The sequence below is a fragment of the Sphaerodactylus townsendi genome, linkage group LG03 (genome assembly GCF_021028975.2).
Source record: "Sphaerodactylus townsendi isolate TG3544 linkage group LG03, MPM_Stown_v2.3, whole genome shotgun sequence".
In the NCBI taxonomy this organism is placed as follows: domain Eukaryota; kingdom Metazoa; phylum Chordata; class Lepidosauria; order Squamata; family Sphaerodactylidae; genus Sphaerodactylus; species Sphaerodactylus townsendi.
Window position 1 is genome coordinate 9,807,128 of NC_059427.1, and position 27,763 is coordinate 9,834,890.

The 27,763-nt window shown below is 43.8% G+C and overlaps 1 protein-coding gene across 3 annotated transcripts in view; it reads right to left on the reverse strand.

Annotated features, from left to right (window-relative positions):
* Positions 1–4,179: 4,179 nt before the first annotated feature.
* LOC125428535 overlaps positions 4,180–27,763 on the reverse strand; it is a 40,254-nt gene continuing 16,670 nt past the window's right edge. For all 3 annotated transcript variants that reach the window (XM_048488776.1, XM_048488777.1, XM_048488778.1), the window contains exons 7-14: positions 25,984–26,118; positions 18,379–18,454; positions 13,309–14,026; positions 11,984–12,104; positions 10,670–10,752; positions 10,038–10,164; positions 7,669–7,776; positions 4,180–5,806 (exon numbers count right to left, since the gene is read on the reverse strand). In XM_048488776.1, the coding sequence (XP_048344733.1) occupies positions 4,899–5,806; positions 7,669–7,776; positions 10,038–10,164; positions 10,670–10,752; positions 11,984–12,104; positions 13,309–14,026; positions 18,379–18,454; positions 25,984–26,118 (2,276 nt within the window). In that variant the 3' untranslated portion in view covers positions 4,180–4,898. The remainder of the gene's footprint in view (positions 5,807–7,668; positions 7,777–10,037; positions 10,165–10,669; positions 10,753–11,983; positions 12,105–13,308; positions 14,027–18,378; positions 18,455–25,983; positions 26,119–27,763) is intronic.

The window sequence follows — 27,763 nt, forward strand, 5'->3', positions numbered from 1 at the left end:
CTCTATTGATTATTGGTCGCTATCTGATAGAGATTTTAATGATTTTAGACTTTGCTGTATTTTTAAAATCTTGTGTTCATGATGCATTTCATTCAATGTTTAGATTGCACACTGCCCAGAGCCTTTCGGGGGTGGGCGGTTATAATAAGTTAAATTAATAATAATAAAATGTAAATAACAATTTCCCAAACCAGCTTTACATTGCTGGAAATATCGGCAAACAGCCTGTCGAAAATGGCTTAACTGTCTAAAGTGAGCAGTCAGTTCATGCTTGTATATTTTGATGTCTGTATTTGCAGCAATTTGAGTTTTTGACCTTTGCTTTCGTTTGACTTATTTTAATCCAGGGCCCCTTCCGCACATGCAAAATAATGCGTTTTCAAACCACTTTCACAACTGTTTGCAAGTGGATTTTGCCATTCCGCCCAGCTTCAAAGAGCACTGAAAGCAGTTTGAAAGTGCATTATTCTGCATGTGCGGAATGAGCCCCAGTAAGTGAAGAAACATAGAGGCCCCGAGGTGTAGAGTGGGAAGCTGCATAGCTGCAATCAAGGCTCTGCTCATGATCTGTTAGATCCTGACAGAAGTCGGTTTCAGATACTGGCTCAAGGTAAACTCATCTTTCCATCCTTCTGAGGATGGTAAACTGAATACCCAACTTGCAGGGGGGGGCGGATAAAGCGCAGACAACGGAGGAAGGCAGTGGTGAACCACTCTGTATATATAGTCTGCCTACGGTAGTAAACGACACCTCAAGGGTCAGTAATGACCCAGGTTTAAGTGAAGATGAACATAAGACATAAGAACATAAGAACTAGCCTGCTGGATCAGACCAGAGTCCATCTAGTCCAGCATTCTGCTACTCACAGTGGCCCACCAGGTGCCTTTGGGAGCTCACATGCAGGATGTGAAAGTAATGGCCTGCTGCTGCTGCTGCTCCTGAGCACCTGGTCTGCTAAGGCATTTGCAATCTGAGATCAAGGAGGATCAAGATTGGTAGCCATAGATCTGACTTCTCCTCCATAAATCTGTCCAAGCCGTTTTTAAAGCTATCCAGGTTAGTGGCCATCACCACCTCCTGTGGCAGCATATTCCAAACACCAATCACACGTTGCGTGAAGAAGTGTTTCCTTTTATTAGTCCTAATTCTTCCCCCCAGCATTTTCAATGAATGCCCCCTGGTTCTAGTATTGTGAGAAAGAGAGAAAAATTTCTCTCTTTCAACATTTTCTACCCCATGCATAATTTTATAGACTTCAATCATATCCCCCCTCAGCCGCCTCCTCTCCAAACTAAAGAGTCCCAAATGCTGCAGCCTCTCCTCATAAGCTCCAATCCTTCAATCATCTTCGTTGCCCTTCTCTGCACTTTTTCTGTCTCTTCGATATCCTTTTTGATGCTTACTTTGGGATATCACAACTTTTTGTAGTTCGCTTCAGCGCTGCCGGATGAGAGGACAATGGAGGGAGGGGACAAGCAAACCTGTTAACCAAGATTGTGTCCCTCAGTCAGAAACATTCGTGTTGGTATTTCTCTCTGGTAAGAGATACCTTTGCATTACAGCAAGGTGGACTGAGGCAAAACACAGTGGAGCTTACCCAGGTGTTCGTGTGTATGCTGTGAACAAAAGAAATTTGGAGCCAATTCATAGTTTCAGACTAATAGGAGTCTTTATTAACTCCGGATAGGAAAGAGAAGAGGTAGGGTCTCTGTTCTAACTATAGTCTGTCTCAGAAAAAGATGTTAGTGGGGTTACATATTCCTCTGCCACAGAACTCCACGTGCCAGACCTTCTTCATTGTAGAATGGTCTGCCTGGGTCCTAGTGCCTACCTAGCCCTGCTTCCCCCCAACTTCTCCCATTCATTTGAAAGTGTGAAACAAACTTGTATCAAACTACCATATTCAATAATGCACCAAATAATGGTTTTGATAAAGGTAAACATGAATGATAATTCTAATATTCGTTCGGGATTATATTCCAATGCGGAAGCATACAATTTTCTCAACCTCTGCACCTCAACTGACCGTACTAACATTTTTTTCATAGCTGGATTAGATGCTATCTGCATCTTTCCCCTCATGGTACAAGATGGAGAAGTGTGTACAAAGGTGGGGAATAAGGAAGTTCCCCTGAGAGTACCAAAGGAATAGTATCAGAGCAGAAGAAGGATGTTTTAACTCCTTTATCTCCCTGATCTTCTAGTCAAGTCCCCCTCTGTCACTGAGGCAGGAAACAACGCCAAGTCTTTCACTTTCAACAGTTTGTTGGCAAGGCATAATTGCATTCAAGAAGGACTGATGTGGCTTTTGGTCTTTGGTTTTTAATGTTTGCAGATGATATCAAGTTGCAGCTGACTTATGACGAACTAATAAGGTTTTCAAGGCAAGAGATGGTGGTTCACCTAACGGCTGATCCTTTTAACTGGACGTGGCAGGGGCTGAATGGGGGCTTCTGCATGCCAAGAAGATGCTCTACCATTGAGCCACAGCACCTTAAAGACCAACAGGATTTCTAGGGTAGAAACCTGTGAGAGTCAACGCTCCCTTCATCAGATATAAAAGGAGAGCTTTGACTCTTGAAAGCTTCTGTCTGGAAATCCTATTGTTCTTTAAAGTACTACTGGACTTGAATCTTCCTCCTTTGATAAGGGTCTGTATGGCAGTGCTAGAGTTCTACTCACAAGCAGTATGTTATGCAATCCAAAGATGGAATTGATCATGTAAATTCAGTGCAGGGCTCTGGCATGTCACATTTCCACTTCCTTTGCAAGTATGAAATCAGAAATTTGTCAGATAGGGAAAGGGACCCTAGGGTTGCCAGCTGACCTGGAGAAAAATATGCTTCCCATTTAGCAGAGGATTCATGTATAGAAAAGGGCCAAAGCTTTCCAGGGATATGGAAGTAAATAACATCACCTGGCATTTGCTGCAGATCAAAGTGATATTCAAGGGACAGCTGCAGGGGCCAGTTTAATAGCTGGCAATTCTAGGAGATTCCCCAGATGGCTGCAGACCCAGAGTAAAGAGAAAAGAATGGGGAAAAATGTTTCCATAGTGAGTCCATAAGACTGAGCTAGCAGTAGGTAAATCTCTTCTTGTCAAAGGCTTGTCTTGTATTGTCTTGTCAAAGGCTGGAATCAACTACCTGTTGCAAGTTTTCTGGCAGCCACAGATGTGAGTGAAACGTTAGGAACTAAAACCACCAGACCACACCCACCAAACCCACAACAGCCAATCAAATCCAAGTTTTGTCACCCTCTATTGGCCAAGAGCTGAACTTCCACCCTCTGCTTCCTTACTTAAAAGCACAGGAACATTTCAGGTAACAAACGCCCTAAACCTGTGGTGGCGAACCTTTGGCACTCCAGATGTTATGGACTACAATTCCCATTAGCCCCTGTCAGCATGGCCAATTGGCCATGCTGGAAGGGGCTGATGGGAATTGTAGTCCATAACATCTGGAGTGCCAAAGGTTCGCCACCACTGCCCTAAACGAATGCATGCACGGATGTAAGGGAGGAAAGTGTGGCTCTTATTATCATCTGGAAATAAGTGGGTTCTAGATCAAAACAAGCCTGAATTCTCACTGGAAGCTAAAATGAGCAAACTTTGCTTTTCATACATCATCACATCATGTAAAGACAAGACTCACAGGAAAAGGCAACCATGTTAGGAAAAGTGGAAGACAGTGGGAAAAGAGCAAGACCCAACAGGAGATGGAACTGCTTCGATCAAGGAAGACATAGCCTTTAGTTAGCAACATCTGAGCAAGGCTGTAAATGATCAGACAATCTGGAGGTCACTAATTCAGAGGGTCGCCGTAAATCAGAAGTGACTGGCAAGTACGTGACTCACACATGGCTTTTCTGCCTATGTGAGTTCTGGAAGAGTGTTGTAAGTTAGTGCAACTTTTTACCCCACTTTGGGATAAATTGCACTTGTCAAAATCCCCCCTTCCCACTAGCAAAGAGCCAGAAGCCCACCTGAAAAATTATTCATGTTAAGTGGTACCATGGGTAGAGGCATTTACCTCTGAACACTAGGTCTTTTTGGGATAAACCAAACCTTTATACCTATAAGATATCTCCTTTGGGCCTTCTTTTTGAGGCATGAAAGAAGGCACTCTATTGTGCCCTGTTGTGAGCAGGCGATACAAGATAACATTGAACTAATCCAGAGAAGAAATCGGGATATTTATTATTCTTTATATATTCACTCAGTTTGGCTATAAGCATAACTCATTTATCCAGCTCTTTCTTCCTGGGAAAAAAACAAAACTCCGAAGTGGGTCTCCCCAAAGATTTCAAAATATGAATATGCAAATTTAAAAATAAAAAAATTAATGTAACAGAAAAATGAAAGAGAAAACAGCCAAAACACACAACACATCTAATAACATACGTGGCAGGATAACATTGGGGGTGGGCGGGAGGGGGGAATACAGTGCCTGGGAGACATTGTGTTCTTTGATTGGGTCTGCCAATATTTTTGCAATGTCAGCAACACATAATCAGGACATCAATAATGTTTCTCTGGCCGCTGAATTCTCAGGTGGTTCATATGTTTGCTACAGGAGATTTTCTGCTGAAAACAGAATTTTCAGTCTAAACCTTGTTCATGCCCTATGTGGATTCTCTGGTAGCTAACCAATGTACCCCTGTGATTTTTTTTTGCCATACTTGGAGTATCCTTAAGTTCCCTGCCATGTATGAACCTGCCACGTTTGATCAAATATTGCTCCCACTGTCAGAAAAACAGTTAATCTCTCTTTCTCTGAATCCTCTAATGAAACATCAACGCATTTCACCCAAAGAAGTTTCTCTCACATTTGGGACACCTGAATTATTTATATAAGACTCTCTGGACCACCTGCTTGAGGTGGCTTCATTTATTTATTTAGCTTATTTGAACAGTTTTTCGCGTATGGGTTCTCTGGTGAGTCACCAAATGTTCTCTCCTCATGAAACCTTTCCCACACTCAGAACATTCAAAGGGTCTCTCCCCTGTATGGATTCTCTCGTGTCTTGTTAGTTCCCCTTTTGTTGTGAAGGTTCTCTCGCAAGAAGGACATTCGTATGGTTTCTCTCCTGTGTGGATTCTCTGATGTGTTCTTAAGGCTGCATTGGAAATGAAGAGCTTCCCACACACAACACACTTGTGTGCTCTTTCTCCTGTATGAAGCTTTTGATGTTTCCCCAATGTTGTTCTGTGCCTGAACCATTTTCCACAGTGAGTACACTCATAGGGTCTGCCTTCCGTATGAAGGCCTTGATGATTCTCTAATGATATCCTGCAACTGAAGCGTCTCCCACAATCAGGGCATTGATAAGGTCTCTCTCCCACATGGTTAGCCTGATGTCTAGTCATGCCCTCGACTTTCTCGTACTTGGAGATTTCATATTGATTCTCACTTGCATGGATTCTCTGATGCTTATCAAGACATCCTGTCTGCTGGCTGCTTTCCCCTAATGTTGGGCATTCAAAGGGGTTCTCGCCAGGACGTACCAGAACAATTCCTGGTTTGTAACGACATTTTCTCCCATACTTGGAAAACAAGGACTTCTTTCTCCCTCTGTGGTTGGGGCTAATTTTGTTTATTATTTCGGAGTGTTGGTTGCATTCATTCTCCCTCCCTCCTGGTTTCTTCTCCTCTTGCCAACTGGACTCCCATCTCTGCTTATCAGTTTCATATCTCCCAAGAATATTCCAGTGAGTTACTTCCAATGTTGTCTCTTGAGTTTCCTCTGGGCCTGCCTCTTCTATTTGCAAATCTTCCTTTTTAATCTGACTTAACTTTTCATCACCTGCAGAGACAGAAAGAGGAATACTGTCAATTTTTTGGGGGGGGGGCTTTAAAAAAGATGGGTGTAACCTTCCTATACCCTCTTGCCATACCTGGCTAAAACCATCTTTTGTCTCATGTTAAGCACTCTATCTATGGTGATGTGGTGGTGCTGTCCACATGAGGGGAGGGGTTTGTGTGGTTTCCCCATCGCTGCTGCAGCGGTCGATATAACACAGCAGAGTAGACTTCCACGTGATGAGCCCCACCCCTCTCCTTTCCCCAGTCCTCTGCAGTGGCCATTTCCCCTGCCACCAAAGGGCATTGTTTACTTTAAGTAATTAAACCTGATAACACATTCAGGAATGCATATGAAAGCTTATAGCTCCAGATGTTATGGACTACAATTCCCATCAGCCCCTTCCAGCATGGCCAATTGGCCATGCTGGCAGGGGCTGATGGGAATTGCAGTCCATAACATCTGGAGTGCCAAAGGTTCGGCACCTCTGGCTTATACCAAGCATAAAGATTTGTTGGTCTTAAAGGTGCCACTGGACTCAAGCTTTTAAATCTGATGATAATAGTAAACATTATATCATGACAAGTGGAGAACCCTCAAGGACTTGCAGGCATCTCATATCGGCTCATATTTCCTCTTTTCTTTCCCTGAAAGCCCCCATTGCCTCTCCCCTTTTCCTGTTACTTTCTTACCCACCAGCTGACCTAACTTTATCTGCCCCCTGGTCATCTTTTCCTCAGTCCCTTTCCTTGGCATATTCTCCGCAGGGAACTTCTGGCAAACTTGAAGGTGCCAACTCCCAGGCTGGGCTCAGTTGCACAGTGGGGAACCTGCAAAGACTTGGACAGGGTGCATCTAACTTTCCCTTGTATACCCCTCCCCACACGGTTTCTTCGTTTCATCTTCCAGGCAACTCCCAATTCCATCCTTTATCCTGCTTTCTTCTCTTCTTCCCACCCACCTTATCTTTATCCATCCCTTAATCCTTAGCTGTATTTATTTAAACATTTCCAGCCTATCTCCCCAATAGGGGCCTAAAGAAGCTTACATCATTTTTCTCTCCTCTTTTTTATCCTCACAGCAACCTCGTGAGGTGGGTTAGGCCGAGAACACGTTTTAGAAATGGTCACTCAGTGAGCACCTTGGCAGAGTAAGAATCTGAACCCGCGTCTCCCAGATCCTTAGTCAGAAACTAACCCGCTGCCTGACACCGTTGAACAGTAGCAGGCAGTTGGGCCTGGGTAAGTTAGGGACTCGTGTGCCTAAAAGCAAAGCGTGAAACGTATCAAAGGTCAAGAAATTTAACAAGAATCTAAATGGGAAGCCCCCTTTGTGTCTGGAGCCCAGGTCAAAGGGCAGTCCAAAATGCCCTGCCCATTGGTACTGCCACCTTCTGCAGTAGAGATTACTCTGCTTCTTCTAGCCAAGGAAGATTACAAGAATCAGTTTTAAAAATTTCTGGGAGGGAGAAGACACAAAGGTTGTTTGTTCCCTGGGTCTCTTGGGAGACTTTCTTCCCGAAGGAGCAGCAGTGGCGTAGGAGGTTAAGAGCTCGTGTATCTAATCTGGAGGAACTGGGTTTGATTCTCCACTCTGCTGCCTGAGCTGTGGAGGCTTATCTGGGGAATTCAGATTAGCCTGTACACTCCCACACACGCCAGCTGGGTGACCTTGGGCTAGTCACAGCTTCTTGGAGCTCTCTCAGCCCCACCTACCTCACAGGGTGTTTGTTGTGAGGAGGGAAGGGCAAGGAGATTGTAAGCCCCTTTGAGCCTCCTACAGGAGAGAAAGGGGGGATATAAATCCAAACTCGTCTTCTTCTTCAAACAAAAAGAGTGACCAAACGGGCTTATCTGGCCCCTTACTCAAATCTTGACTTGGGAGTCTCTTTGTTTCCTCTGGGATGTGGATGAACATCACTTCCTTTTTTCCTGGAGAGGACGAAAGGTCAGATCTGGGAACTAAAACCCTCTCTTGAGGATGGGAGCGGGGAGAGAGAGAGAACACAGAGAATTATTTCCACTGCCTTGGGATGGAAATATATTCACAAATATTTAACTTAATTGGTTGATCAAAAATGGATCCTCCATGCCCTTGTTACAGCTTAAAGACTCATATTACAACACTGGACAAACAAAAGCTCACCTCTGGTAAATCAACAGACTGCGGATCTTAGAGTACTATCAATATTTTAACATACAGCATATAGACAGCCATTGCACACAGACTTGTTTTTTTGATATTTGGAAACCATTTATAGAAACTTATATCTTGCTCCAGCACCACTGTTACTATATTTTTTTGTCTTTCTGTATATTTTTCTTAAGTTTTTCCTTTGCTTTCTTCAGGAAATAAAAGGAGAAAAAATAAAAATTAAATAAACTTTGTTAGCTGATTTGTAAGTGAAAAAAGCCAGGGAGGAAAAAAAAAACTTAAAGGTGATTCATGTGTCAAAAACAGAAAAGAATGTAATTGCTTTGAGTTTAAAAAAGAAAACAGGTGTTAAAATGGAATTGTGCTGACAGGCATTTTCTCAAAAGGTGTTAAAGGTGTAACTGCCTGGGAAGATTTTCGGCAGTTCTCTGGCTCCTTCACCTTCAAGGTGCCCTCATCTGGGAGCAGCAGTGGCGTAGTGGTTAAGAGCAGGTGGAGTCTAATCTGGAGGAACTGGGTTTGATTCCCTGCTGTGCCGCCTGAGCTGTGAAGGCTTATCTGGGGAATTCAGATTAGCCTGTGCACTCCCACACAGGGTGTTTGTTGGGGGGGGGGGGGGGAGGGCAAGGAGATTGTAAGACCCTTTGAGTCTCCTACAGGAGAGAAAGGGGGCATATAAATCCAAACTCCTCCTCCTCCTCCTCACTTTCATCAATGAAATCCAGTCCACCTGCCCCAATACATTTTTGAAATCCAGGCCTATTGTATACATTACACTGATTTATTCCATTGTTCTTTAATTCCGAAGCACAGCTTGATGAATTGTTTATTGCAATATTATACCGGTATTTTTTCCGACTGCTCTTATAAACTCTGTTATCTGCCTTAAAGCTAAGCCAGAAAGCTGTTAATGACTGGAGGTTTTGGAGGGTGTTAATGCACAGAGTCACTATCAGTCAAAAATGACCTGATGGCACATAATAGGCACAATAAATAAACAGCATGTGAAGAACCTGGACATAAATAAACAAATAAACAGCATGTGAAGAACCTGAAGCTGTTTACATTTAGCTCAGATTATAGAAAGGCTCATAACCCCCCTCAGGGCTTCTGGGGGTAGGGTTTGAATGATGCCACACAGCAATGCTGTGATGTCACTTTGCCTAACCGGAAGTGATGTCACATGTCACCAGGACACTTCAGTAATTCTCCAAAACACTTTGGAGAATTGCTATAGCATAATAGCAATGTGTGATGTATTTCTGGTTAAGCTTTGGAAAGTGATATAGCAGAATTACTGCAATGTTACTCCAGCCCCCCATTCCTCCTGCTGGGGGTGAGAGGTCAAGCCTTCTAAGAACTGTTCTGACACATATGTCTTACTTTGTATCAAACATATTTAATAGTTGAAAGAGCATCATATCCTTCTGAAGATATAATTTTTGATTTCAGAATTGAATAGAAGAATTTTATTTCGTGTTGTGGTCATGAGCCTTGACAGCACAAAGTAAGTAAGTACTACAATACAACACACATACAACAATGCATTTTAGGTAAAACCCAATAAAACAATTTAAAAAGAACGTTTGAATATGACATCACTTCAACTTAGGATTCCACCAGCATGAGCCAGTTTCTTCCTTATGATTGTTGATGCAAAAGTAAAAGTGGCAACATTAAAAGGAGTAGATCAGATCAGCCAATAGGAAATCAATGTGATCCACATGGGAGCCAGAAAATTTAGTCCAGCCTTGTTTCAGTTTAAGGTCAACAGACGTATATGACAACAAACAGTATAAAATATAACGAATGAGATCCTCGATCTGGTTGGGGCAGCACGGTCAAAAGCACAAATCTGGGGGGCCATTACTAAATGGTCCCTGTAAGAATGCAGAATTGAATGCTTGTGAAGGCTTTCCTTGAGGAATTAGTAAGATATGATAGGTAGCAGGAGAGAGATTTAGTGGATTTTTAATGTGAAAAATGAGGGCAGAAAGGCAGGCAATACAGTTTGTAAAAAAAAATGGCAATCAGATCGGGTGATATTTGCGTACTTGCCCCAAGTGGAAGAACTGCTCACCTGAAGACGCTACGTCCTTGCTGTCTCCAGGTAGCACTTGCCAGAACATGGTGTTTTGGCCAGGTTGAATTCGACCCTTGCCAACCGTGGGTGAAGACACGCCTTTCTTCTTGAGATCTGTCAGTCCCTTGAAAGAGGAAGACAGACCCAACCCCAGTTGGAATAGACTGCACTAGAAGCAGCATGAATGCACTGAGGAGCTGTTCACAATATACGGCCTAGGATTTCCCAGGGACAGGTGGGGGGAAAAATCGGGGCTATTTTGCTAACTGGCGGTGATCAGAGCAGAGGTTGTTTGTCTGACTCAAATGGAGAGAAAAAAGAACAATTATCCTTAACTGTGTAAAAACAGATTGTTACTAAGCTCAGCAGATGTAACTATATCTTAACAAGAGTGAGCCACTGGCAAGAGATTTGGCATCATACCCACAAATTAAGTCACCGCTGTTACAAATATTCTTTTTAAAAAATATTTCCAGTTAAGGGAAATTGTTCTTTTTCATTTTGTGGCCTCTGGTACACGGCATCATTTGTGTTTTCTTACAGAGGTGGCCCTCCTTTTCCCCCACTCAAATGGACCCCTGGTCTTGTATGTTGGAAACTGCTCCTCCCACTCCCAGAGGGTAACATACCTCAGTCTGCCCAACGCCAGCCGTTTCTTGCTTTTCGGGAGGAAGCCGTGAACTGGAGTGATTTTGCCATTTTGTTTCCCTGCCTGGTAGGAGTGGAAGGGAGATTTTAGAAGGGGGAATTGCAGCTTGCTTCTTCACCACTGGGCTGCCCAGCTGCAAGGAAAAAGAAGTTTCCTGCTCCCTTTAGCAGCTATACATAACACAGAGGGAATTAGGACATAGTTGTCTTGTGGGGAGAGAGGGGGAGAGAAAGAGATGTTGGACAGGATTCTCTCCTGCTTTGGTTTTCAGCATCCTGGATCGTGAAAAGGTTTTTCCCCTTAATGATCTGGAAAAGCAAACATTGCAAAAGATGGAAGCATCCCACTGAAACATGCTGTTGAAAAGTCAAAGAATGAGGATTAGAGGAGACTTTTGCTTTGTTTTACTGCACGATTGTAATGATTGACTGACATTACTGGATCAGGCATTTTTAGGATGAACAGATGCAGAACAGGAGGTCACCAAGGTAGAGATGGAGGGACTTTGCCTGGACTTGCTCTCCTCTCTCTGGCCTGAGATTCTGCAACTGCCAAAATTCCCTGAACTGTATAATTATTGAAGGTGCTTTCAGGTGGGTAGCCATGTGAGTGTGCAGAAGAAGAGCTAGATTTGAGTTTAGTAGCCACTTAGAGACCATCATGATTCTTGGGGTATCATCTTTTGAGAGTCAAAGCTCTGCTCATCAGTGCGAAGGTAGCCAAGACCTACTCCCTTCATTTTGCAGCTGGAAATCAAACCCATTAAATTCAAGGAGTCACTGTGAATTCTGGCTCAGCTGCAAAGTTCAGATCTAAGGCCACTTTATCTCAACCTGGCTTATCTCAGAGGGGTGATGTGAAGATAAAACAGAGGAGGGTCAAACTATCTGGAGCTCTGTGTTGAAAGAGGTGGACAAACTGCAAGATGTACCTTTTCAGGTGCAATTCCTGTTAACTGCTGAGTTTTGAGCTTTCATAGTGTCTTCTCAGGTTGACTGATAACATACTTAAATATGCTTCTCTTTAAAATACAAAGTATTAGGAACAGATCCTTATTTGGGGGACACCTGTTCTAATTTAAAGACAGCCTTTCGCATAAAAGCTAGCTTATTTCAGTAGCCTGTGGGGAAATTCTCTCCTTTTGTACCCCCTCCTTTTGATTGGATTTTCCAGATGGAAATAAGGGACTCATACATGGCAAACTGCATTTGTTCAAACTTCCTCTTTTGTGTAGCAGCTGAAGGCCCACAGACAGGTAAGATGCAGAATTCTGAATAGCTCCGTGAATCCTTACCGAATAATTTCCTCCCCCCTTGGATGCTCTGCCTGGCTTCCTTGTGAATCTTTTTCTGTGCAGGGCCTAAAAGATCCTCTTCTGCTCTTCTGGACCGCAGCCACCCCTCCTGCGATGGTCCCTGAAACAGGAAGAACGGTCTCAGAACCGACTGAGAAAGAAGTTCTGTTCCCCCACTTGAGTTCATACCCTCCCAAAACAAGCAGTGTCTTGTGTACCTTGAACACTACCATATTTTTATTCTAGCATCAAATTCCATAGATTATAGCCCACTTCTTCAGTGGCTATGAGCAGATCCACTAACAAGGGAGTGTAGGATAGATCAGTAAAGAAGAAAATTTGCCTTCCTTCAAGAACGATGAATGTTGTTTGTCCACACTAATTTAGTACCCAATACATTAATTTAAATTGTGACCTTTTATACGTTCTTTTAGTTGTTTTATTTATATTGCAAATCACCTTGAGTTCCCCAAGAGAGTGGCTTATAATTTTTTTAAAATAAATAAATAAAAATAACAGGGAATGTTTCTATTACACAAGCTATGAACAGAGATAAATCAGCATAAATTCTGGTACAACGTCTGAAAAGATTTTGGGGAGGCTAAGAAGCACTATTACTTATTACTCAGAACATATATGGTAGCCATGATCCTAAACAGCAGTGTTTAACAAAATTTTTAACACTGCCATCAGCTGTTAGAATAATAACAGAGCAAAGGTGGATGTTGGGGGGCACAGCGCCCAGGGGGCTCCCGAGTACGGCAGCCATTCTGCTTGGAAAGGGGTCTCCCACGTTCAACTGACCTTTCCTTCCCAAATGTGGTTTCGGAGAAAACTGCTGACATTGCAGACCTTCTGGCTCCAATGTGTGTATGTGCAAATACCAAATCGTCTGCTCAAACCCCTGTGCTCTTTGCCCTGTCCATTGTATTGTGTTTCCCCTGCCTGCCTGCCTTGTTTGTTTTTCCTCTTGTAAACTGTCAATAAAAGGGCTTGGGGGGAAACAGGACGCCAGAGTTGCCCCCTGCATCTCTCACTTGCCGAAACGACATGCTGTCTCCGTTGCTGTAAGACAACAGGTGGAAATTCTGTATGGCTATTGTGGAAAGGTGGAATTTTCTTCAACTTGAGGGTCACCAAAGTGCAAGTCTGAGCATCTTTTAGAAGATGCTGCTATTCGGAATGAGCTTCTGGGGCAAGGTTGGAGTACTTAGGAGGGAGTCAGCCATTTCCTGGGGTTAACACTTCTACCCCGTTTTAATTGAAAGACACAAATGGTGCTAACAATCCCACCAACACTGAAGATCCTAGTACTAGATTCTCACCTGCTGTTTCTCCGCTTCAGTTGCTTGCTGGGTCAGGAGGAAAATATCCACCAGGGTGGCAGCTTGGGCACAACTCTCAGGAGCGCCTGCCCTGATCCAGCTCTGCAGCTCCGGCGGCAGGATGGCCAGGAACTGCTCCAGGATCAGCAGCTCCAGGATCTGCTCCTTCGAGCGCCTCTCTGGCCTCAGCCACCAACGGCAAAGCTCCCGCAACTGGCTGTAGATTCGACCCGGGTCTTTCACTTCCCAGGAGCGGAACTGCCGGAAGTACTGGCGCAGGGTTTCTGTGAGTTTGGCTTCACTGCGCAAGATGGCTGCCTTCACTTTCCCATAATCCTCCCTGTCTCTGGCCTCCAGGTGTGCAAAAGCCTGCTGGGCTTCTCCGCTGAGTGCTGGCAGCAGCCGGGCTGCCCACTCTTTCCTGGGCCACTGGCAGGCTTCAGCCACTTGCTCGAAGGAGGCCAGGAAGGCCTTGGCATCCTCCCAGGGTCCGGGCTCCTTCCCCTGCCTTATGTGAGGGAAATCCATTCCCCGCAAGAAATCTGGCCATTGGTCTTCCCAGCACAGTGACTCTCTTCCGTCCTGCCATATTTCCCGTGTGGGCGGCCCTGCCGTATCTTCGGGCTGAAGTATCTGGATAGCTTCTCTTTGTTCCACTTGTGGGCATGCAGAATTTGGGTCCATCCTCATTTTTGCTGCTGGCTCCACACCTGCAAATCTAGAACAATGATCCTGATGGCAAATAGATTCTAGGCATAACATCTTTGCAGTCACAGCTTAATCCAAAGGAGGAAAAAGGCCATCTTTGTGCCCTCCAGCAATCTCAAACCATTGCCTGAAAGCATTTCTGATCTCAAAGGGAAAGCTCTCCTGGAGCAAAAGAGATGCACAATGCTTAAAAAGAAAGTGAAGTGGGGTAGGAAGACTCTAGACTGCCTCAAAAATAAAGTCCCTTCTGAAAATGTAGGCCAAACGGAAAACAATCTCCCATGAGGAGAAACTATGCCCTTGACAACTCTTGACTTTTTTGAAAACTGATCTTTTTGACAATTTTTCCTAACGATCCAAATGGAAAGCAAGTAGGGTTGCCAGCCCAGTAGTGGCCACTGGCAGGAGGTTTCAGGGGCGGGGACATGCAAATAGGTGCCATTCAGACATGGTGACGTCACTTGCAGCTTCAACCCAGAAATGAATGCCTTATTACCGAGTCAGGCTCTGGTTTATCACAGCCATTACTGTATACCTTGCCTGGAAGCTCAACAAGATCTCAAGCGGAGATTCTTTCCAATAACCGATTCCACTTTTAAGTGGAGATGGTGGGGATTGAACCTAGCACTTCTTTTTTTAAAAAAATTCCATTAAAGAAAAGCTTTATTCAATGTTAACATATCCTGTTTCCCCGAATATAAGACATCCCCGGAAAATAAGACGTAGTAGAGGTTTTGCTGAAGTGCGAAATATAAGGCATCCCCCAAAAGTAAGATGTAGCAAAGTTTTTGTTTGGAAGCATGCCCGACGAACAGAACGCAGAAAAATAAGACATCCCCTGAAAATAAGACATAGCACATCTTTGGGAGCAAAAATTAATATAAGACACTGTCTTATATTCGGGGAAACACGGTAATACATGTAAAGAGAGCAGCAGTGGCGTAGTGGCTAAGAGCAGTGGCTAAGAGCAGGTGCACTCTGATCTGGCGGAACCGGATTTGATTCCCAGCTCTGCCACTTGAGTTGTGGAGGCTTATCTGGGGAATTCAGATTAGCCTGTACACTCCCACACATGCCAGCTGGGTGACCTTGGGCTAGTCACAGCTTTTCGGAGCTCTCTCAGCTCCACCCACCTCAAAGGGTGTTTGTTGTGAGGGGGGAAGGGCAAGGAGATTGTAAGCCCCTTTGAGTCTCCTACAGGAGAGAAAGGGGGCATATGAATCCAAACTCTTCTTCTTCTTCTTCTGAATATTATTTGGCATCACACTAATTTTGTGGGCTACTTTCCTTTTAAATTGCAATATCCCAATTCTCAAATTTGTAATAAGGGAAAGAGAACATTTGTAACTGAATCCTAGGAGAGAGCTGCAAATGGAGGGAAAACCAATCCAAAAGACATTAGGAATCATATTCCCCCCCTCCCCCCCGGAAAAGAACATAAGAACTGATAACGTAAAAACGAAAAGAACGTGAGAACTCTTGCTCATTCATTTGCATGAGGGAGGGAGAGTAATGGCAGCTGCGCCAAGAGTGGAGAATAATGAAACAAACGGGAATATGGATGTATTGTTGAAGGCTTTCACGGCCGGAATCACTTGGGTGCTGTGTGGTTTCCGGGCTGTATGGCCGTGTTCTAGCAGCATTCTCTCCTGACGTTTTGCCTGCATCTGTGGCTGGCATCTTCAGAGGATCCTCTGAAGATGCCAGCCACAGATGCAGGCAAAACGTCAGGAGAGAATGCTGCTAGAACACGGCCATACAGCCCGGAAACCACACAGCACCCAAGGGAATTTGGATGTCAAAACACCTGAGGAAACAACCACAGATTTTGACCAGAAATTAGACTACCTAATTGAGTTAATGCTTTCCTTCCGAAATGAAACCAGGGAAAGTTTTAACAAATTGGAACTACAATTATCTAAAATAGGGAAAGACACGGGACGAATAAAAAAGATAGCAACATCAATTGAACAAATAAAAGAACTTCAAAAAGATGACAGAGAAAGGTTGCAAGCGCTGGATGACAAACTTGATGTACTTCAAAAGCAAATGGACATGCAAAAGGACATCCTAGCAATGGCTGAAATGAAACAGAAGGAGTCTATGTTAAGAATAAGAGCGCTGGAAGAAGAAAAAGATGAGAATCTTCCCAAAAGATTTATGCCCCTATTTACCCAAGCTTGGACTATTGAAGAAGACAATGCAATCAAGGAGATTGATACGATCTGTAAACTCATGCTTTGCTAAAGAAAAAAAACCTGCCTCGTGATATCATCATAAAGTTTGTGAGAAAGAGAATGAGAGATGCTATATTAAAGTATCACACACAATCCAAAGCTAAGATCGACGAATGTGAGCTAATGGTGCTTAAAGAAATTCCAATTCACCTGCTGTGAAAGAGGAAGAATTTATGTGTTCCTGACAGAAGTGCTGAAAAAAAATTGAGATTATTTTCAGATGGGCCCCAATCGAAGGGGTACTCTTCACATATAAAGAGGAGAACATTTGTATCAACACAGTAACCAAATTTATGTTGAGGAACAACATGGATTTAAAAATGTAATTGGAAGAGGAAAGCAGGAAAAAAGAAGACCCGTGGAAACCCCTGGAAGAATTCTTTCTGAAGTACTACATTAATTCCCAGTTTATATGAAAAAATATTTAATAGTTTATTTTTTTCCTTGATCTTGTATGTATAAGGGAATAATATTGGAATGGAACCTAGCACTTCTTCGTGGGACTCAAATGCGCCACGACGTCATCAGGGGCCAACTTGTGAATAGGATCAAGGCTACACTCACACGCAGCAGGGACCTGGGGGAAAAGCCTCAGGGAAACACAGAATTCACTCACACAAGTTAGGCAGTGCACAAACTAGCATGGGTTAAAATTCACAGCAGCGGACACATGATGGGACACACTTACGCAGCTTGGAGGAAAAATGCCATGAGAACATTTTAAGTATGATTGTAGGTCTACACAGAGAAGTCCCAAAGCCAAGCAATATAAGAGAGAGCCTGGGGCATGTGGGGGATGCCAGAACCTTTCAGCTGAGTAAAGTAACACCGAGTGCTTCCATTGTCCACAGTCCCTGTGCATTTTGCAGTTGTGGCAGAGGGAATTTTTTTGCCAAGGCAGCTTTGCCTCCCTCTTCTGAGCAAGTTGCAATGGCCAAAATCCTCCCTCTGCCACAACCCAAGGCACAAGAGCCGCACTAGAAGAAGAAGAAGAGTTTGGATTTATATCCCCCCTTTCTCTCCTGTAGGAGACTCATAGGGGCTGACAATCTCCTTGCCCTTCCTCCCTCCCTCCCTCCCAACAAACACCCTGTGAGGTAGGTGGAGCTGAGAGAGCTCCGAGAAGCTGTGACTAGCCCAAGGTCACCCAGCTGGCGTGTGTGGGAGTGCCCAGGCTAATCTGAATTCCCCAGATAAGCCTCCACGAGCTCTTAACCTCCTACGCCACTAGCTTTCTTTTCAAGATTGTCAAGCTTCCTGCAATGATGGGAAGTGTTCCACCAGGCCTGCCGACACTGCGCACAGTGGGAAAATGGGAGGGAAATAGGGCATTACACCTACATTGCAATGTCACTTCCAGTGCAAACCCCGAATTGGTGTCATCATGTCAGTGCTATGATGTCACTTCTGGGTTCCAACTGCAAGTGATGTCACCATGTCTGAGTGACACCTATTTGCATGTCCCTGTCTCTGAAACCTCCTACTGGTGGCCAGCCCTGGGTTGGCAATCCTACTTGCTTTCCATTTGGATCACTAGGAAAGGCTGCCAAAAAGGTCAATTAAAGGGATAAAGAGGGCTAGAGCCCTTTCCTTGTAAGGAACTGCTAAGGAGGTGGGGGTCTCCTGAGTTTAGAGAAAGGCCAAATAAGGTGAAGCAAATAAAGATCTGGGAAGTTATTCACAGTTTGGAGAAAGTGAATAGAGGTCATAGTTTGTGTACTTGGTTATTATAGTAAACCTTGATAGGAGTGGGATCATCCCACTAAATTGATCAGTAGTTAGTTCAGGGAAGGGCCAAGAATTATTTTTTGCATGTTTCTGGAGCTTGTTAACACAACTTATGAAGATTACAAAGGGCTTAGGGGGGCTTTCAGGGGCTGGTAGAGCTACTAGCAGTTCTTAACCACAGAAGGCAAAGAGAAGCATAACAGGAACATGGGAATGAACTGCAGACATTTGCAGAAGCATGTAGTTAGCACACGTACAGCTGGGTGAACATAATGTGATGTGTTTTTTTAATAGCGTTAGCATGTTACAAAGTGATCATTAGCTGTGCTTGTGATTTTAGCTTCCCCCCCCCCACTGCTGTAGATAAATAGAGCCTCCAGCTACAGAGGAAGCCTACCTCCAAATACCAGATGCTGAGTGAAGACCAACAGACATCACTTTCGAGCCGTTGTTCTGAAGCTTCTGCTTAACAGCTGTGAAAAACACAACGATGGATTAAATGAACCCGGTTCTGTTCCAGTCGCACATTTCTGAGGGTTATTGATAACATTTTTAATTCACCCTTTCTCTAAGGAAGGGGTGTCAAAAATGCAGCCAGGACAGATCAGGAGTGAGGGTTTGGGTTTGGGGTTTTTTTTGCCTCAGCTGTCATGAGTCTGATAAACCCTCTCAAAGCAGCTACCCCACCCCACTGTGGATTAGTCAGTCCAGGCAGGAACCCCCCCCCCCCCCAATATTGGACCAGTCAAGACAGTTCCACCCCCTGGGGCCAGGCCCGACCAAGTCACATTTACGTCATATCCAGCCCTCATAACAAGTGAGTTCATCACTCCTGTTTTAAGGATTTTGGGCTGGCACCTAAGGCGCTTCCTCCAATCTAATCCCAACAACAACTCTGTGAGAAGGCTAGACTGAGAAGACATGGCAGGCTCAAGGGGACCCAGTTTCATGGCAAGTGGGGATTTGAACTTGAGTTTCTCCAGTCCTAGTCCAACCGTAATATCACCCACGTTTATTCCGACTGACTGAAGACCAATTATTTAATTTAATTTTCCCATTTGAAAAATATTTAGTTATTAAAAGATAGCCCACCATTGCTCAAATCCAAAGTGGGTGACAAGTAAAAGTTAAAAAAGGGGAGGAGGAAATAATATTTAAATATCAATTTATTTTTAAAGTACACACAAGGAGCAGGACAATAAAGCAGAGGAACAGCCAACTATCAGCACGTGGTAAGACATACAAAACATTAGGACAATATGTGAGATTCTCTGTTGTCTGATCATGTGTATAAAAGCTATATAGGACACTGAAAACATTTTTCCACTGTTCAGAACCTCTGGCATGTAAGACAAATTTGTGCTGTTGGGTTTTCCATAGAATTGTCTAAAAAGTGTCAGCGCATTCCTTGGATTCTCTAATGGTAATAACAGATTTCCCCCACACATTCGGTTTCTCCCTTATATGAATCCTTGATGTGTTCTATCGGTTCCTTTTCATATTCTGTGTCCTGCACAAACTCTTGAAAGTCCCTTTGGATTTTCATATTTGCTGAAGTCACCACCACAGGGCCATTCACAGGGTATAAGAATCCTCTAACGCTTGGTTTCTCCTTTCAAGGGAAACCTTATTTCACAAGCGGGGCAGATAGACAAAGTAATACGGCATTTCTAATGTCACCGTTAATGGATTGTGTATAACACAGGGTATCTCCAGGACAAATTCACAGATGCAGAATTGGTTTCTTGTCCACTTTCTTCACAGTCAGGGCATTTATAAGTCTTTTTTTTTGTCCATGTACTCAGATGCTCCCTTAGATCATCTTTGTGGCCAAAGCTTTTCCTTGCAGAATTTGCACATGTTCTCTCAGGCACGAATTCTAGCATCTTTACTGAGATCTGGTTTCCGTCTGGTTCTTCCCTCTCCACAGGACTTGCCTTGGAGGTTTTTCCTCATGTGCAGCAAATCAATTCCTAATCTAAAATGGAGGCTTCTCACTCTGGAGGTCAAGGGTCATTCAGGGTTCAGAGGTACTGCAGTTGTGCTACTACCAGAAGGTATGCCCCTTTCTGTGGTTCATTCCCTCCTTCCACTGGTCTTGTCTGTTGCTTTTTGGAATTGTATCTCTGCTTTTGAACCTGGGCAGTTACCAACACCTCCCTTTGGGTTAAATCCAGCACGGTCCTGTAGCTCACTTCCTCCATACTGAGAATTCTCTATTTTGAGCTTAATCTCCCTCCTGCCACCTGCAGAGGCAGAAAGAGAGGAGTTCTTCACCACATACATACAAACCAATATTTGCTTTCGGAGCAAAACAATGGTCAATTTTGCAATTCTTGTTTTCTTATCTTACATAATTGATTCTGTTCACATTAGTGGGGAGATTGACCTTTTTTTGGGTGAGGTGTAATTCTCAATAAATAAATAAAAAATAAGTAAACATGATGCTCTAAAGTACAAAGTTGTCCCATCTGGACTAACAAGCCATGCTTGAAATCACATTCTTGCTGTGGGAGAGGAAGGAGATGACCCTCATCATGCTCCACGAGTGGACTTAAGTGGACTGAGTTCTGATTCTAGTTGTTATGGGTGACCCATCAAGTGCTTCTAAGAATCCAATAAGCAAGGGCCCACTGATGTTCCCCCAACCATTGGCAGCACTGTTATTTAACTAGAAGAAGGCAGTGAACAACCCCTCCTCCCCCAAACACACAATTGTGCAAGGTTCCCCAGTTGCGAATGAGACTAGACTACTGTAACACACTCTACATTGGGTTGCCCTTGGAGACAGCTCAGAAACTCCAAAATGCAACAACCTGATTATCATCAGGAGATGTGTGGTCATACAATGTCTTATTTTTAAGGTCCTCATATGGCTAGATGCATTTAAGATGCATTTAAGATGCGGATACTTCCATTTAAAGGCTTTATAACAAAACCTCCTTGCCGATCTCTCTAGCACGACAGTTTAGAACTGCTCCGATAGGATCTCAGGCATTTCAGGAAAGATCAAGAAATGATCTACTCTTCTTCTGGATTTTAGGCTGCACAAAACTGAACTATCTGGGACAGAATGTGATGGTGATCAGAGGGAATTTTAAAAAAGTTTTGCTGCAAGTCATTTTTATTGTTATGATTATTGTGGTTTTATTTTTCATCAAGCAGCCATTCTGGGGATAAATGCAGGGGTAGATGCGGCATAATATTATTGAGAGAAAGAGGACTCTGTGGCAAGAGTCCCTGGAGGTAGCTCGTGTTACAGCTTGGCAAGATCTATCCACCTTTCGCTTTTCAAATGGGAGTTCCAGAAAAAATACTCACCACCCAGGGAATCTGAACTGTCAGTGTCCCACGTGGGTGCTCTGGTGATTCATGAGCAGAGATTTGTGACTGAAGCTTTTCCCACACTCAGGGCATTCGTAATGTTCCTGTGTTTTATGTGTTTCCAGATGGACAATCAACTTATTCCTCCGGTGTAAGTTTTTCCCACACTCGAGGCACATGAATGGTTTCTCTCCTGTATGAGTTCTGTGGTGACTCATCAGGTGGACCCTCTGCCTGAAAGACTTCCCACACTGAGGACATATGTACGGTTTCTCTCCCGTGTGGATTCTTTGATGCCTCATTAATTCCCCTTTTGAAGTGAAGACTTTCCCACACTCAGGACATTTGTGTAGTCTCTCTCCAGTATGGATTTTCTGATGCTTCAGTAACGTCTGTCGGTGTCTGAAGCGTTTCCCACACTGTGAACACTCATAGGGTCTCCCTTCAGTATGGACACCTTGGTGACTGTCTAAGGACGCTCTACAATTGAAGCTTTTCCCACACTCGTAACACTGGTAAGGTCTCTCTGTTGTATGTCCAATCAAACCATGCCTTTTCCCATACTCTGAGAGTTCATATCGCTTTTCCCCCACATGGATTCTCTGGTGCTGTGAGATGTTCTTCCCAAGCGTGGGACATTCAAAAGGGTTCTCACTGGCATGGGGCATAACAAGTCCTGATTTGTAGCGATACTTTCTCCCATACTTGGAGAACAAGGGCTTCTTTCCCTCTACGTGAACTGGGCTGGTTTTGCTAATTCCCTCTGAATGCTGGCCACATTCATTCTCTTGTTCTGTTGGCTTCTTCTGCTGCCAGTTTGAGTCACATCTTTGCTGCTGGATTTCCGATGTCCCCAAAGTGTTCCACGGGGTGACTTCAGCCAGCGTCCCATGAGTTTCCTCCGGGCCCATCTCTCCCTCTTTCAATTCCTCGATCTTGATCCGACTCCTCTTTTCCTCACCTGAAGAGACAGAGAAAGGAATTTTGTCCACCGCTCTGGAGATCTCTCTCTTTTTAAAAGTCTCTTTTTGCTGGCCTTCCGCCATACAGCATGCTCCTCCTAAACTCCTCAATCTTCGCCTGTTTCTATGAACACATCGCCCCTCTCCTTATAGAGCTGAGTGTATTCTTGGCGTGAAGAAATTAAAAAGGCAGAAAAGTTAACCCTGATTCTGCTCCTTGAAAAAAAGCGTGCCTTGTATAAATTCCGGAGATTAGTTACCTACAGTTTAATCCAACTAGTCCCAAGGAAGTATTGGTAGAGAACAGCTCTGCTGTGTTCCGTTGTGACAGACGCTTCTCACAACATGATTTTCCTGCCGAAAGGGATTCAAAGCAGACCCAACCCCTGGGAACCGGGTTTTCTGAGAGAATCCCAGAACTCTATTATCTTCCGCACTCTCACAATGAGACCTGCCCAGGGAACTCGGGGGGGAAAAGCAATGGCAAGAACAATGGGGTAAGATATATTGATCGCAAACATGATTACTTGTAAGGAACTCCTATTAAACCCAGTAGGAAGTATATCCACTATGTTTACAGGGCAATCCTAAACAGTGTTACACCTAAAGATTACCAAATGGCCTAGGAAAAGTTACTGTAAAAATCATACCAGGAAAAGCTTTAAGTGCCCTTTTTTACACAATAAGCCCCTATTAAAGAGGTACAGCGAGAGGTGGGATCCAGCAGGTTCTCACCAGTTCCCGAGAGTGGGTGACTAATTATTTGTGTGTGCTGAGAGGGGGTTACTAATTGGGTCTGCTTTTCCATCTCCACGCCCTCGCGTACTGCCTTTGAACGTGAAGGTTCCATATAGCAATTGCGACTAATAATGTAACTCCCTGAACTGGGTTAATCCCTTTCAGGTACTGCAATTCATTGATTCTCAGCCTTTCGTACCTTTTATCTCACCAGTCTCTATCAAAGAACTTGTGTGTTTCACCATTGCTGTGTTCAGATTTGTGAGTTGGGGCATTTTCTATAATGTGATGATGATTTAGAAATGACCTGGTGCAAAAAAAATTTGGGGGGTCATGGTGGGGTGGCTGCCCGGGGGGGGGATCCAACTCAGGTTTTGCCCAGGGCTCAGGTTTGCCTAGGTTTGCCTCTGCCCCCTTTGCTGAGGGGGGGCTGGCGAGGGAACCTGTTACTAAAATGTTTGGATTCCACCACTGGGTACAGCATTTTTTCCAGGTCGGTTGGCAACCCTTCTTACACCTGTCTAAATCCACTGGAGTGAAGGGTGTAACTCTGCTTAGACTTGCAGTTAGTTACTACACAGTTTGGCACCATCAAACTGACAGGGTTTCCAGTGTCCCACTTTCAGCAGCAGAATTCCTGCTGGTGCGCCCTGTCACCCTGACAGACCTCAGTGAAGCAGCTGGAGAAAAACATGTGTGTGGGGGGGATGGGGTAATGGAACGGTAGCACATGATACTGTTTTTGGCTGAAAAACTAGAAGTGATGTCACTGCATTGTGTAGTATTCCAGGAATCTCCCCCCCCCCATCTCTATGGTTTACTACAGAGATTGGAGGGATTCCTAGAACATCATGATGATATCACTTTCTCTTTTTTTTGGCCAGATATGAAATCGCAGCATCACAGAATAACATTCCCACTTGTCTTCATCCTCCCGATCCTTCTGTAACCCTACAAGACTAGAATGGTGGAATAGATCTGAGCAAAGTTTGAAGAACATCCTCCCTCCATAAAAGGAGAGATTTTGGGTATTTGTGTGTGAGATTTTCAAATTGCCCTTGACACCTGTGATTCCTCCCAGTTTGTAGCAGACTGGAGAAGGGCTAATGTTTTTGCCATCTTTGAAAAGAGGAAAAAAGAGGACCCAAACAATTACTGCCCAGTCAGCCTAACTTAAATACCAGGAAAGATTGTACAGTGGATTATTAAACAGTCTGTCAGCACTTAAAAAGGAATGCCATGATCATTAAAAGTCAACATGGGTTTCCCAAAAATAAGTAGACAAAGGAAATGTTTTGGACATACCATATCTTGATTTTAGTAAAGGCATTGACAAGATGCCCCATGATATTCTTGCAAACAAGCTAGTAAAATGTGGGCTAGACAATGTGACTGTTAGATGGATTTGTAATTGGTTGACTGACTGAACCCAAAGGGTTCATCAATGGCTCAACTTCATCCTGGAGACGGTGACTAGTGGGGTGCCACAGGGTTCTGTCCTGGGCCCAGTGCTGTCCAATATTTTTTGTCAATGACTTGGATGATGGAATAGAGGGCATGCTAATAAAATTTGCAGACGACACCAAATTAGGAGAAGTAGCTAATATCCCAGAGGACAGAGTCAGAATTCAAAATAACTTGGACAGATAATAGAGCTGGCCCAAAACTAACAAAATGAATTTCAGCAGAGATATATGTAAAACACTGCACTTAGGCAGAAAAAATGAAATGCACAGGTACAGGATGGGGGATACCTGGATAGAACTAAATGTGAAAGGGATCTGGGAGTTTTAATAGACCACAAACTGAACGTGAGCCAGCAATGTGATGTGGCAGCCAAGGAAACCAGTGCAGTCCGGGCTGCAACAACAGGAGTATAGTGTCTAAATCAAGGGAAATAATAGTACCTCTCTATTCTACATTGGTTAGACCTCTGGACACAGTTCAGGAGGGATATTGACAAGCTGCGGCATGTCCAGAGGAGGTGACCAAAATGGTAAAAGGTCTGGAATCCATGCCTTACAAGGACAGACTTAGGGAGTTGCATATGTTTCGTCTGGAGAAGAGAAGGTTAAGGGGTGACGTGACTTCTGTGTTCAAATATTTGTTGTCATGTTGAAGAGGGAGCAAGCTTTTTTTCCCCCTGCTGCTCCAGAGACTAGGATGAGGAGTAATGGATACAAGGTACAGGAAAAGAGATTCCACCTCAACATTAGGAAGAACTTCCTGACGGTAAGGGCTGTTCGATAATGGGACTCACTGCCTTGGGAGAGTGGGGGAGTGTCCTCCTTTGGAGGTTTTTAAAGCAGAGGCTGGATGGCCAACTGTCAGGAGTGCTTTGATTGTATATTCCTGCATAGCAGGGGGTTGGTCTTGATGGTCCTTGTGGTCTCTTCCAGCTCTATGATTCTAAGTGTGTCTTTCTTGCTCATAGCAAAGAGATGTTGATTATTTTTTTATATCAAATGTTCAATTCCCAGAGTATAAACACTGCTATTTTTAATGCTTTTGTGACCAAAATATCTCCACGACCTGGGCAACTGTGAGGTCTCAGTGAATTCTCCGAGATATGATTCTTCCCAGCAGAGTTTGTTTCACGTTCAAGAGATTTGTATGGTTTCCCAGATGTCTCATTCATAGTTGTGAAGTGAAGTATTTTTCACGCTTGGGACCATTGTAATTTTCCTCTCTTTTTACTGATGTTGTGAGGTAACCAGGTTTGGTCTCTCATGCCAGCTGTTCAATCCTTTGAACAATCTTTTTTTTACAGGGAATCTCTCATCTTTATCAAGGTCTGATTCTTTGCAGGAAGGTCCCCCTCAATAGATACCCAGACATTCATAGCTGTCCTCTCTATGGTGTTTTACAACAAAACATTTCTACTTTCTATCATATCAGGAAAACAAAGGCTCCCCATTAAAACCACTACTAAGCATCCTCAAGTAATTCTTTCTCCTGCAGCACCACGATGGACTCACATGTTTCCTTGTTGATCTCATCCAGCACCAGGATATTCCCCTGGGGCACCTCTGGATTCAACCCAGGAGTTACTTCTGGATCATTTCTTCCACAGAGGGAATTCTCCATTTTGGCTGGTCTTCTATTCTGGTCACCTACAGAGACAGAGAAGTAGTTTGTACAGTGCCCTATGACCTTTGAATACCTATAGCAGCGATGGCGAACCTATGGCACGGGTGCCAGAGGTGGCACTCAGAGCCCTTTCTGTGGGCACACGTGCAGAGTTCATCGTGTGGGGGTGGGGTGGGAAAATCACCCCCCCACACACACCTAACCTGGCCTGGGCGTGATCCTTTACCCGGGAGTAAGCTTGGCTGTTGGCAATGGGGCTTGCTTCTGAGTAAACCTTCCTAGGGTCATGATTCACCCATTCAAAGCGTTGCATGATTGCTTCACCACGCTTACTCCCGAGTAATGTGTGCCTCGGAGTCAACTCAGTCTCGAAAAGGTTCGCCATCACTGACCTATAGCCTCCTTATGTCTCTTTATTTCCACCAAATCTCCTTCCTCACCTTAACATCTCTGCCACACATCCTTTTTATTCCTGCCTCGATACCCAATATTGCAAATATCTGTTGATGAGGCAGTTCTGCTCAACACAGCGATGCCTTCTAGGAATTCCAAACATTGCAAGAGTTTGCTCTTTTGGTAGCCGTTCTAATGCTACAAAATGCTGTCCCAATGACATCCTGCAGTTCTGGAGGGAATGGAAAGCTGAGGTTTTAAGAATGGCCTTTGGTTTGTTCTGATTAGTGTTTTAACCACTCTGGCTTTGAAGGTCTGCTGCTATTTACATGGGCTATTACCAGCTTTTAATAGTCATTCTTTTCATGATGGATCGGTTTTCTTTTTTGCTTCCTGTCTTGGGTCTCAGTTATCCAGAAGGCAGGTCTATAAATGCCTCCAATAAATAATAAAGTGTATAATCTTTGCCCTTTGGTGAATTTTTCCTACTGTAATGATGTTTTGGGGCATTTTAACCTCTCCTTTCCAATTTTAGTATTCTTCCCTGCTTCCAGTATCTCTTACTTGGCATGTATGTTTCCTGATTTGATTTTTTTAAAAGCCAGCAGCAAGGACCATTTTTATTTTTATTTTAAATAAACATAGTGCCTAGTAGGATATTTGTGCCTTACAAATAAGTAAATCCACCAGTACTGATAAGGGCTGAATCAACTTTTAATGATACTATACCAGAACCTCACTTCACAATTTTTCAGCAGTGAGAGAAAACAAATAAGGGAGAAGATAGAATATTTTATTTACCGGTTCCATTACAACCTGCCTTTCTTCCACAATTTGAGGTTATCTGACCAAGTGAGCTTTGACTCATGAAAGCTTAATATCCAGTGAAATTTTATTGGTCTTTATGGTGTTTTTGGACTTAAATCATATTCTACTACTACAAACTAACACGGTTACTTATCTAAACCTTTCTTTCATCATGGAATTAAAGGCAATTTATGGTAGTTTGTCAGGTGGTGTCTAATTAAGGCTGCTAAACGCTCATTCAGGGTTGGGGGATCTTTTGACTCCTGCTCTGAGTGGCAGCAAGAGAAAAAAAACCCTGTGATGGCATGGCAGCTATGCCATCATGTCACTTCCAGTAAAAAACTGAAGTGATACAGGGTAGCTCTAAGAATCACCAGAAACTATGTTTTTATAATAGAGTTTCGAGTGATTCCTAGAACTACCTATGTTACTTCCATATTTGTAACTGGAAGTAAAATGTCATTGCAA